The sequence below is a fragment of the Macrotis lagotis genome, chromosome 3, assembly GCF_037893015.1.
Source record: "Macrotis lagotis isolate mMagLag1 chromosome 3, bilby.v1.9.chrom.fasta, whole genome shotgun sequence".
NCBI classification, from domain to species: Eukaryota; Metazoa; Chordata; class Mammalia; order Peramelemorphia; family Peramelidae; genus Macrotis; species Macrotis lagotis.
Genome location: NC_133660.1, coordinates 31,417,343 through 31,429,776, shown reverse-complemented (window position 1 = coordinate 31,429,776; position 12,434 = coordinate 31,417,343). Strand labels below are relative to the sequence as shown.

General features: G+C 41.3%; 1 protein-coding gene and 1 pseudogene across 1 annotated transcript in view; both read left to right on the top strand.

The window, feature by feature from the left end:
- The window catches only part of INTU (inturned planar cell polarity protein), a 102,352-nt gene that overhangs the window by 67,711 nt on the left and 22,207 nt on the right, over window positions 1–12,434 (top strand). Inside the window, exons 7-10 of the mRNA XM_074228374.1 lie at window positions 1,981–2,058; window positions 3,028–3,211; window positions 7,467–7,520; window positions 9,771–9,833. Of these exons, the coding sequence (XP_074084475.1) occupies window positions 1,981–2,058; window positions 3,028–3,211; window positions 7,467–7,520; window positions 9,771–9,833 (379 nt within the window). The remainder of the gene's footprint in view (window positions 1–1,980; window positions 2,059–3,027; window positions 3,212–7,466; window positions 7,521–9,770; window positions 9,834–12,434) is intronic.
- LOC141516027 (arginase-1 pseudogene) lies at window positions 4,973–6,685 on the top strand (annotated as a pseudogene).

Sequence of the window (12,434 nt, the reverse complement as noted above, 5' to 3'; positions counted from 1 at the left end):
ATTCTGGAGTGTTTCCATCTTCCTTTGCTCTCTCTGAGGAACCATAGCAATAGAGAAATTCTATCACAGAGTCAAGAAACTTTTTCTGGAAGGTACCAGATAGTAAACGTTGTGGGCTTCATGGGCCAAGAGGCAAAATTGAGTATATTGGATAGTTACTAATACAACAAGGGAGAAATAAATTTTCCACAATTTTTAACTAGTAAAATTAAAATATAATAATTGAGTGCATTTTTTGGTAATATAGGCCTATTAATGAGAATGGATTTGTTAATTGGTGGCATTTTGATTAATTAGGGTTCACAGTTAGTATTCCCTTTCATCAAAAATAATTGCAAATGACCATCTGTTGACACTCATCTATCATGAGATTTTTCTTTATTTCATCTTTGAAAATTACTTTTCATACAGCATAGGTACTGCCAAATACTGTTATCAGCCCCAAAGCATAGGATTTTAATTGAGTATATTCATCACTTGGGGAAGGCATTTAGAAAATTCTATGATATTCTTTTCTTGATATTTTCTTTAGTTATAAGGTCCCCAATTGCACAGTTCAATGAATTTTAAAAATATGGACATTTCTTTTGCAGTTTTATCAGGTTCTGAAAAATGCTACAGGAACTGTAGTTTGAACTCAGAAAATAGATGCTCTGTTCATTTGTGTGGGAATGTTGGTCTTCCCTTTTTAACTTCTGTCAGCACAGAAAGTGTAAAAAAAAAACCATGACATTACTCATAGTTTAAACATTAGTTGTCATTGAATTGACTTTCCTGCAGTTTAACTTGTAAAGTCTTGTAATTTCCAGTTGAATTCATGTAAGAAACATCAGGTCTGCAGCAAAAGCTAATTTCCAAATCCATTCGTTGTTGAATAGGAGTTGAGGCTGGTTCTTCTCATTCAGGAAAATTCAAATCTCAGCCCTGAATTCAAAATACAGTAAACATAGTGGATAAAGCACCGGCCTTGGAGTCAGGAGTACCTGGGTTCAAATCTGGTCTCAGACACTTAATAATTACCTAGCTGTGTGGCCTTGGGCAAGCCACTTAACCCCATTTGCCTTGCAAAAACCTAAAGGAAAAATACAGTAAACAAAGTTTTTTTTTTTTCTCCTGTTTTGACTTGATGAATATATGCACTGGTAGTAACAAAAAATAAAATGTTAAATATGGCATGGCACTCAGAATGCTGTTGAGTTTATAGCCTCTCTGCAATTTGTAGTGGCCTGAGCAGCTGTGGAAAGTGATGGAAGCAATCCCAATGGTCTCTGACACCATTGTAGTACCAAAGTAGCCATGGAGAATCTGTAAACTGTGTTTATACAGCTGTGTTCTACCAAAAAAAATTTTTATGTTAAAAAACATTCTCAGTTTCCTGGCTATCTAAAAAGAAATGGTGGGCCCAATTTGGCCCATGGGCCAAGTTTGCTAATTACTGCTCTAGTGGAATAGATAAGCAATCTTCTTCACTAAATGATGTCTCTGTTTTATCCTCCTCCTCTCCGGCTCATTCCATTTACTGATTTGAATCATCCAGAAGGATATTATACAAGTCCTTTACACCTACCCCTAAGCCCCAAACTGTAGAAAATCCTAATCAGCTGTCTGCTGATTTTGAACCTAGCAGGGATGGAGAGCTTCTCTTTTAGGAATTGCCTGTTCAATCACAGATTATGAGGTCAGATAAGACATGGATCTTGGCTTCCTTTGCCAGCCCCAGGCCTATCCCAGTGACAGAAGGACACGATTTCTGGCCGGAGCACCATACAAGAACCAGAATGCTCATTTATTCTAGACTTGGGTAATAAGACATTACAGTATTAAAATAAAATTTAAAGTAGAGGCACCATCTGTAGCAAACACTAGCTAGCACTAAATAAAAATGTGCTTGTCCTTCATTTAAAATTTAAATCTATTTTGCCTCCTTTTGATGCTATTTTACTGCGACTGTGAATTAATAGATCCTGTTTGCTTTTCTAGAGTTCCTCTTCCTCAACTAAGGAATATGATAGAAGATGTTGCTCAAACTCTAAAATTTATGTATGGTTCCTTAAACAGGTAAATATTATATGTGTTGAATAGTTAATTTTATGAAATTTTTACCAAATCTCTCTATGCCCTTGAGTGGCAACAAGGTATATTGGAGATAACACTGGAATTAAATGACCAGGCTACCATCTTTCCTTGTTTCACCCTAGGTTGAATCATTCCTACTCCCACCCCTTTTGCTAAAATGGTTATTATCAATATTTGCCTTAACTAACCAGAAAAAAACCACCTCACTTCTTAATTTCTAAAAAAAGAAAAAAAGAAGTTCCAAAATACTTCTTTATTCTAGAGCAGGGATCTTTTTGGTGTTGTGGACTCCTTTGTCAGTCTTGTGAAGCTCGTGGACCTCTTAGAATATTGTTTCTAAATGAACAAAATAAAATAGATAATAATGCAAAGGAAATTTACTGTTGTAAAATTTTTTTTTAAAGTTCATGGTCCTCAGCTTTCTAAACTACCCTTACCCTTTGACCCTGAGATACCACTGTACACTCAAAGAAATCAAAGAAAGAGAAAAAGGCCATCTCAGCAATAAGGCAGCCAGTATCTCAGTGGAGAGACCACTAGAGTCAGGAAGTCCTGTGTTCAAATTCCGCCTCAGACACTTACTGGTTGAATGACTCAGGACAAGTCTCTTAAACTCTGTTTACTCCAGGCCCCTCACTTGTAACAGGGATAATCACAAACCTGCTTTCCCTGGCTATTGCAAGGGCCAAATGAGATCATCAATAATAATAATCTCACTTAATGAATGCTTATCCCTTCCATCCCCTACTTTTCTGCACATTACATTTTTAGACCATGAATATGAAAGGAGACATTTTCAATCCCATGTCTACATCATTGTTTCCCTCCTAATCTTAACCTGGCATTTTAAGCACAGGTGTTTTGTCCATACCACTCAGGAAAGATCAAGGGTCATAGCTATCCAACAGCCATTAACCTCAGAGTTCTGACTCCACATTCACATTTCTGCAGTGCTTTCTGCGAGGGGGAGAACATCGCTCGCTTGGATCACTTTTTCAACTTGTTTTTCCAAAGAGCAATTCAACCTGAAAAGCTTTACTCCAGGGCCATTGGGCCATCCTGTGATGCCTCCAGTGTGCTGTTCATTGACACTCTGCCTGGTGTTCACTGGCTCACCCTTCCACAAGAAACCCAGGTAACCTCAAGTTTTCTTAGCAGGCCTCAGTCAGGTGTGGGTTTGGGATGAGATCCATCCATTGATCAGAGAGCATTTCTGAAACCCCTTCTCTCTTGTGGACTGGAGCTGGGAGCTGTGGCTATTATTTCAAGGAAAGAAGCTGACATTCCATCAGGGAAGAGGGATGAATTAGAGAGATATCCATAAATAAGAGGGAAAGGAAACAGGATATGTTATACTTTGTTTAAGATATTTGTGAAAGCCTCTTCTCAACTGTGGAGTTGTTGTTGACTTTCTCCCAAAGGGGCAGGTGTCCTGGGATCTGTCTAAGCATTAGGCACCTCGGGTGCCTCGGACCTGACCCTTCCACCCTCAGATGACAGGGGGCCTGGTCACCACAAGGTCCGCCCCTCCCAAGGACTATAACCTTGCTCTGGGTGAAAGCCCCACTCCAGAACTGCCAGCTCAGTTCTGCTCTTTATAGACTGTGGCCTTGTCTATCTGGGGTGACCTCTACAATAGGGGCCAATCTGACCCTTGAGAACATGTCTTCTTAAACTTCCCAAATTCAGTTCAAAATCTCATCTTTATACATTTTATTGACCTTTCCCACAGGAGGATGTAACTTTTCATACTTAGAGGGCCATATAACAGGATGATGCATTGGGAAACATCTGGGTTTATCCACACGATCCCTAGGCCTGTTTATCCCTGTTAGATCTAGCTAGAACAAAAATGACTGACTAAGCTGTTTGCTCGGCACCCTATCAGACAGAACTGTAGAGAACCAGCCTTGTCCCCTAGAAGCTCCCAGAACTGGAGAGGTAAGATAATGCCTCAGAAAAAAATTCACATAAAAGGTAGTGAGTTGGTGTAGTAGAAGGAGCCTAGGACTTGGGACTCAAACCCTGGTGGGCCTCAACCAAAACAAGGGGGATTGGATTCGAGTACTGGAAGGATTCTTTTCACTAATTGTATCCCCAAAGATCAGCACACTGCCTGATCCATCATAGGTACTTGAGAATGTGTATTGGATTAAGTTGTTCCTATGGCAAATAATAAAGGTGTATGACAAAGTCTTCAATTGTGTGATAGACTGTTGGAAGAAGCAAGCACAGTCATCATTGTTTTAAGAAAGTGACTCTAGGGGCGTCTAGATGGTGCAGTGGATAGAGCACCGGCCCTGGAGTCAGGAGGACCTGAGTTCAAATCTGACCTCAGACACTTAATAATTACCTAGCTGTGTGGCTTTCAGCAAACCACTTAACCCCATAGCCTTGCAAAAAATTTTTTTTAATTTAAAAAAAAAAAGCAATCCTGGATAAATGCTTGTGTTTATGTGGTTTCTGGCCCAGAAGACCTAGGGTCTTGCCTTTAGACCTGGTACTCTGACAGGATGAGTGGCACATGGGCACTTTCCACTAAGTGTTTAGAGGTTTTAATTTGATTTTATTTTTACATCATATTTTTTCTGAAAGGACATTGGGGCCAATCAGAGAAATACTAGGGCATGAAGAGCCATAATTCAGTAGTAGGGACAGCATCCCCACCAGCCAGTATCTGGCACCAAGAATCTCCTTCACAATATGTATACTCACACATGCTCACACATGCATAAAGAAAACTACAGAATCTGTGTTAGATGGTGACAAATATGGGTTGTCAACAAGTGTGGACACTGAGGCATGACTAATGTTTCAGAAGGTTCCATCATCTTGATCAATGTTGGGTCTCCCTCAGTTCCATAGGGAATGTAAATTGGCTTTTTAAAAAGTACTGCCACTCAGAGCTTCAGCTGGCACCTGGAGAAGAACTATCTGTGTGTCCCTTTGGAATATAGATAAGAGGAAGCTCAGAACAACATGAGTTCCAAGCCAAAGAAAGTTGAAATCATCGGAGCTCCATTCTCAAAAGGACAGCCACGAGGAGGGGTAGAAGGAGGCCCTGAAGTATTGAGAAATGCTGGCTTAGTTCAAAAACTTAAAGAACCAAGACTGTGATGTGAAAGATTATGGGAACCTGTCCTTTGTGGATGTGCCCAATGATACCCCTTTTCAAATTGTGAAAAACCCAAGGACTGTGGGTAAAGCTAATGAGCAGCTGGCTGAAGTGGTAGCAGAAGTGAAGAAGAATGGGAGAACCAGCTTGGTACTTGGCGGGGATCACAGTTTGGCGATTGGAAGTATCTCTGGCCATGACAAAGTTCATCCTGATCTTTGCGTCATTTGGGTGGATGCGCATAGTGATATCAACACTCCTCTGACAACTCCAAGTGGCAACTTACATGGACAGCCTGTGTCCTTCCTGTTGAAGGAATTAAAAGGAAAGATCCCTGATCTTCCAGGATTCTCTTGGGTGACACCCTGTTTATCAGCTAAGGACATTGTATATATTGGGTTGAGAGATGTGGATCCTGGTGAACATCGCATCTTTAAAGATCTGGGTATTAATTTTTTTTTCAATGACTGAAGTAGACAAGCTTGGAATTGGCAAGGTGATGGAAGAAACACTGAGTTACCTAATAGGAAGGAGGAAAAGACCAATTCATCTGAGTTATGATGTAGATGGGTTGGATCCATCTTTCACACCAGCTACTGGCACACCCGTACCTGGAGGCCTCACTTACAGAGAAGGTCTCTATATTACAGAGGAAATCTATAAAACAGGACTCCTCTCAGGATTAGATATAATGGAAGTCAGTCCATCTCTTGGGAAGACACCAGAAGAAGTAAACCGAACAGTGAATACTGCTAGTGCATTAACTTTGTCATGCTTTGGAGTTGCTCAAGAGGTCAATTAAGAGTGCCAATTAACCATAAAGAAGTCTGAATAATTCTGAAAAGGAACTGGGGGAGGTAGAAGGTGGTAAAGAGAATTGATAAAGATTCAATCATGGTTAACAATAAGCAGCTCTAAAAATTGTGCTTAAGCTTACACTTTCCCCAAAGCCTTTTGGCAAATTTTATTAGGTAGATAATTAAAGTTCTGATCCCTTCTTTAGTGTGAAATCAAAATATTTTTGTTTGCCCTCTAGCTGTAATCAAGGGAAAAGACTTATAAGTGATCTTGGGGAAGAGATATGTAAACTTGAGGCTAATTCATTAATTTGCTGTTAGCTGGTTTAACAACCTAAATACATTTCTAGTGATAACTAGTAACAGAAAACAAATAGAATTAATTTGTTATTTGCCATTGTGTTCCTGTCCATAAATCTATGGTAGGGCCCAAATATGTTAATAGCAAACAGATGACAGGTGTCAGCACAGACCACATTCATCCATCTGATAGTTTAATTATTAGAATAGCTTCAGTAAGACTTTATACTTTCCACCAGTAAAATTTATTTTTATATGAGAGATCTTAACCTTCTGAATTATTTGCCTAAATAATTTAAATAAGTCTATGTAGGGGGAATGCTTTGTCATGAAGTTTCTGTCTTCCAAAATGTCTGTTAATAAAAACACTTCATCAAATTTAAAAAAATAAATAAATAAAAAGTACTGCCTCCCGATGAGCAACACATTTGTCAACCAACTTCCGGCCCAGCCTCTCCATCACTTTAAATTTATGTAACAAAAATAAAACTCCTCCCGAGCTCTCCTTGTGCTTTGGATACCTCTGAGAATGAGTCAGACAAGTTGGGATATTTCTATAGCAACAAAACCTAAATCCTACATGTCGGCAGTGTTCCCAGTGGCTTGGCTTGATAGTCATCTGGTGCCAGATCCCGGGAGGGGCTCCATTCTCTTCTTCATCTATTCAGGCAGTAAGATCAACATGGTTTTTGTCCAAAATGCTGTGCTAAAGAGGCAGGCAAGGAGAATGTCATTAGTTTACCTAAAAATCAATCTAAATTGTGGAGAACTACTTGGAAATTTAAAAAATTTTGTATGGCCTTTTAAGATAATCAGATTGAATAATTCTTTGCTCTTAACATTGTTTCAGTGTTTCAAAACATCAGATTTATTTAGAACTCCAGGAGCAATCGAATTGCTCCATGAACAGGTTGCACTGCTTTGCATTGAATACAGGTTGAACCCTATTTTTCCTAATTGGAGTTTTATTGATGGTGCCTGGATTTCAAAGACACGCTAGTAATTGGTTTGGAATTGCAAAAAGAAAAAGGTTGTAGTATTTCTTAACAAGTAATAGAGAGGGAGAAATATCAGTTCATTCTGATTAGTACATCTAGATTACCTCCCTCCCCAGCAATTTGCCAGTGAATGTATTCATAATAATTTTGAATTCTGTTTGTGTTGTGTTCTTTTTTTAGATGGAAATCGATATGGCATTAAATGATTTGGAGGCAGCAGACTTTGCCGAACTGGTGAGAGAAGAAGGTGTTAGACACAGCTTAATGCTGATGATGGATTTGATGTGATTTCTCAAAATTCCATTTTATTTTTACCAATTACTGAAAACCCTCCTTTCTCCCTCCCACCTCTCCCATTTCCACTGAAAAATGAAACTCTTATAACAAATATATGTGTACATGTATACATGAGTCTATATATTTCCAAGCAAAATAAATTCCCACATTGACCATATCCTATATAAATATATATTTATAAAATGTTTATATATATGGATATTCGATCATCTGTCCATTTATGTACATGTGCATGTCGTGCCCCCCCCCAGTCAGCAAGGGCCTCTCTGCTAAGAGGTGGGGTTCATCTTTCATCTTGAGGCCTACACAATTGTGGTTGGTCACCGCTTTGATCTTAAGTCTTTCAGTCTTCTGTCTTCACCAGATGGTGGTTGTTGTATCAGTTGTTCTCCTGGTTGTTCTCTCTTCCCTCTGTAGCCCTTCACATAAGTCTCCCCAGATCTTTCTGAAGCCGCCCCCTTCATCATCTCTGTCATATTGAGAGAGAGGAAGAGGAGTCCCCTCCTGATGACTCTGGGGCGGGGCTCTGTCCTATCCTTTAACCACATATAATTGGAGAGTGACTCTTGTTCTTAATGTTTTCAACATTAGTCCTTTAAAAGAGAAATGTGCTCCAAAGATTTCTTCCCATCTTGCTGACTGGCTGGTGTTTAGTGCCTGGGGTCTTCCCCTCCCAGGCAGGCCTGGGCAGTGTAGGGGGTGGGCAGGCTTTAGGGAGTAGCCGAGGCTCTGCAGCTGGGCAGGGAGGACAGGGAAGGTGGTTCCCCTGGGGATGGCCCACGCTCTCGGCCTGCTTGCCCAGGCATGAAAGCTGGTGAGGCATACCCACAGAGGAACCCCATGAGAGGCTGGATAAGGAGGGTTTTCTTTGTCCTGGCTATCACATGGATCCTCATAGCAACCCTGTGGAGGAAGGAGGTTGTGCTCGTATCATATTCATTCTACAGCTGGGAAAATGAGCCCAGTATGGTTGAGAGACTTGCCCAGGGTCCCACATCTGTCTCAGGGACAGAGGCAGGATTTGAAAGCCAGGTTCTCCACCTCCTAGACCAGTCTGCTTAATGCAGCCCCACAGATGAGCCTGGGGCAGTCAGGGGGCACCTTGGTCATTATAAGGAGGCTTTCTTAAATCGCTATATAGCACAGGGCCCTTTCTTTTCCCTCTCACAATGACTAAGTGGTCCAGTGGGTAGAGTGCTGGGTCTGGAAGGAGGAAGACCTGAATTCAAACACAGCCTCAGACCCCAGCCGTGTTTGCCTCTGTTTCCTCATCTGTAAAATAAGCTAGAGAAGGAAGTGGCAAACCACTCTGGTCTCTTTTGCCAAGAAACCCCAGGCGGGCTCATGAAGAATCAGTTTTGACTAGTTGACTCATCAGCAACAACAAATACCCTGGCCAAAAGGCAACAGGACAGGGAGAGAGTGGGTAGAAAACTGGCCTGGGAGTTGGTGAGCAGGTTCCCACCTGACTTGTGATGTATCCATCATCACCTCTGTTCGAAGGCAGCTTGTCTAGGCTTAAGACTGCATGGGTGGAGATGGTGTCCTCACCCATAAAAATGAATGAAAGGTGCCCAGCCCTTGAGGGCTGTAACCCTGATAGGGAGGGAGGCTACCTGCAAAAAAGCAATTCAATATACATTAGAATGTGTTGGTCCATGGTGGCAACAGGGCTTCTCAGGTCCTTCTCTTGCTTCTTGTCTTCCCCTGGTCCCCATCTCCGGCCCTTGCACCAAGGTTTCACCGCTCATGTTGCTGACTCTCCCACACCTTGGCCCCCCAGCTCCTCCAACTCCTCAGATTCCACGTCGTCCTCCCTCATTCCACACTCCTCCACATGCGGGATGGCTCTGCCCCAGATCCAGGCCTTACTCCTTCTGAATTTATTCTTCTCCCTTATTGAGAGTACCCTCAGCCTCTCCACCCCAACCAGCTCAGCTCTTAAACTGTCCTCCAATCTCAAACCCCACATCCCCTAGTCTTATTCCATATATCTCTTGCTCAACACCTGCTCTGGATTACATCTTCCACCCACCTCTTTGCTCCCCTTCCAGTGTCACTCAACATTAAGTGCCTACTGTGTACTGTTTATCTTATTGAGACCAGAGCCTGAGGGAAGACCCAGGAAGAGACAGAGAAGTGCTGAGAATTTTAAATCAACTCTAATTTGCGTGATTTTTGTTTCAGTCTGAAGATTACTACAACATGAGGCGTCTATACACAATATTGGGCTGTTCTCTCTTTTATAAGGTGAGAAAAGTAGTGGGTTAAAGCCTAAAATTTTTGTAACTTGTTTTTCTAAGATAAGCCTAAAATAATGTTTAGCAAAATTGCCATACTTCCTTTTCATTAATTTAGGTAATATAAGTATACTTTCAGTAAAGCAATCTATTCGTAATTATATATATAGAAATCATATTTATGCATCCATATATAAATAATCAATGGTTTGCAATTGTTCTTATTCTGAAATTGAAAAATTATTAAGTCAAAATAAAATAGGAATATTCTAAATAAAGAAAATTAAAATTTAGGGGTTTTTTGGCTATTACAAGGCAATAGGGTTAAGTGACTTGCCCAAGATCACACAGCTAAGTAATTATTATCTGAAGCTGGATTTAGTTCCTCCTGACTCCAGGGACAGTGCTTTATCCACCGCACCACCTCACTGCTCCTTAAAACATAGTTAAGATATATTTAGTGGCACAGTGCACAGAGTTCAGACCAGAAGTCAGGAAGACCTGAGTTCAAATCAAGCCTCAGACACTTAGTGTCTTTGTGACCTTGGGCAAGCCACTTAACCCTGTTTGCCTTAATTTCTTCATCTGTCAAATAACCTGGAGAAAGAAATGGCAGACACTCTAGTTTCCAGTTTCCAAGAAAACCCCAAATGGGGTCACAAAGAGTCAAAAACAACTGGACAACAAATAAGGTATATTTGGTTTGTAACTTGGTTAGATTTTCTTCATAATCTGTTTTTCTAGAGGCAGCTTGGTTTTGACAGAGTCTTTCTGTCCAGAGCCTCCCCCACTTAGCAGTTATGGGGTTAGGGGCAATCTCCTCTGCTCTATGAGCCTCAGTTTCCTCATCTGTAGAATAATATACCAGCTACCTCAAGAAGTCGGTAGACAAATACTTCCTGAATCACAAGACAATATTCAAATGTGAGTTGTTTTTTTCCTACTAAAGCCTGCCAGGTGGAGGCCTTCAGGCACATACCTGACCTTGTGTTTTGATTCTGGAGAAATAACATACCTTTTTATGTGCTGTTATAGCTTAATGGCCAACCTTTCTATTGCCCTTTTTGGTCCTGAATCACACAATAGCCCTGTGATATAAGCCTACAGATCTAACCAGTCTCAACTTGCAGATGAGGAAACAGTTGGGAAAGATGAAGTGATCTGGCCTGAGTCAGAGTAGGAAGCAAGCTTAAACAAGCCTCCAACTTCACAGAAATCTTCACTGTTAGCAGGACTGGGTGAGGTCATAGCTCCCCCCGCCAGAAGCTAAAGCTCCTCTTGTTCTCCAGTCTTCTCTCAAGGAGATTTACCTCTTGGAAGGAAGCCTCAAACAAGTGGAACTTTTTTCCAGAAGAGAGCCTAAGAAACTTTGAGAAAACTTCCTCCATTCCCTTCAAATGACTTTCTGGAGAAGTTCACCCCCATGGAATCTCCTAGAGAAGTCTGATTGCCCAGGAGCCATTGGTCTTCTAGGATGCCAAACTTAGACTTCTCCCTGCATCCTGCCTATATAATGAATAAATAAAAGGTTCCCTTGAGAATTCCTGTTCTGAATAGAACATGAGACTTGTTTCTTTGACAGACACGTGGCTAGGTGGTGTCCGAGGCAACCCTGGAATTCTATCCACTTTGCCACACTGGTCCCCATTCATTTATTTATCTTACAAATAGAATGTTTTTTGAAGTCCTTTTTTAAAATTTCTGTTAAATCTCAGGGTCATTTTTCTTCCTACTCTTTAATTCCCACAAATTTCCACCTTACTAGCATCTGTCCTTTTCTTCCCATTCCCAGCTCTATGCCCAGGTCAGGGTTCCAGCCTCCTGACTGGTCTCCCAGCCATCTTTCTCTCTCCAGTCTTCCCACACACCATTGGCAGAAGCAGCTTCCTAAAGCTCTGATCATGTTACTTCCCTACTCCAAAACCTTCAAAGACTGTCAGCCCCTTTGTGTTGTTCACTTTGACTCTCTGTGACCCCATTTGAGGTTTTCTTAGCAAAGTTGCCCTTTCCTTCTCCAACTCATTTTACAGATGAGGAAACTGAGGCAAACAAGGTGACGTGACTAGCCTAGGCTCACACAGCTAATAAGGAGGCCAGATTTGAACTCAAATCCTCTTGTCTCAAAGCCTGTCACTATATCCAGCATACTGTTCTCTGCCAAATGGAACCTGAAATCCTTACTTACATGACTTTCAAAGCCTTCCATAATTTGGTCACAAACTGTCCAAATTTCTCTCCTCTGATCTTCCTCCATTCCAGCCAAAATGAAATCATTGCTTTTCCTGGAAACACCATGGTTCCTTCCCCTGTAATCCTTCTCCTCCAACTCTGCCTCCCCTTGTCCAGCCTTCCTTCCTATAGAACTTTGTGTATGTTCATCCTAGTTATTGATTACCTGTGTATCTCGTCTCCCCTTCTCCAGGGAGGCCTCCTCGAGGACACCAATCAGGTTTGTTCAGGTACGAACTCCCTATGGCATCTGACTATGTTAGACCTTTATCAGAAGTGTTGAATCCTCCAGGGGCTCTGTTCTAAAAAACAGATTGAATTATTTTGCCTACAACCTAGGAAGCTGCTCAAGAGCCACATTTGAGGTGCCTTTCCCCCTCTG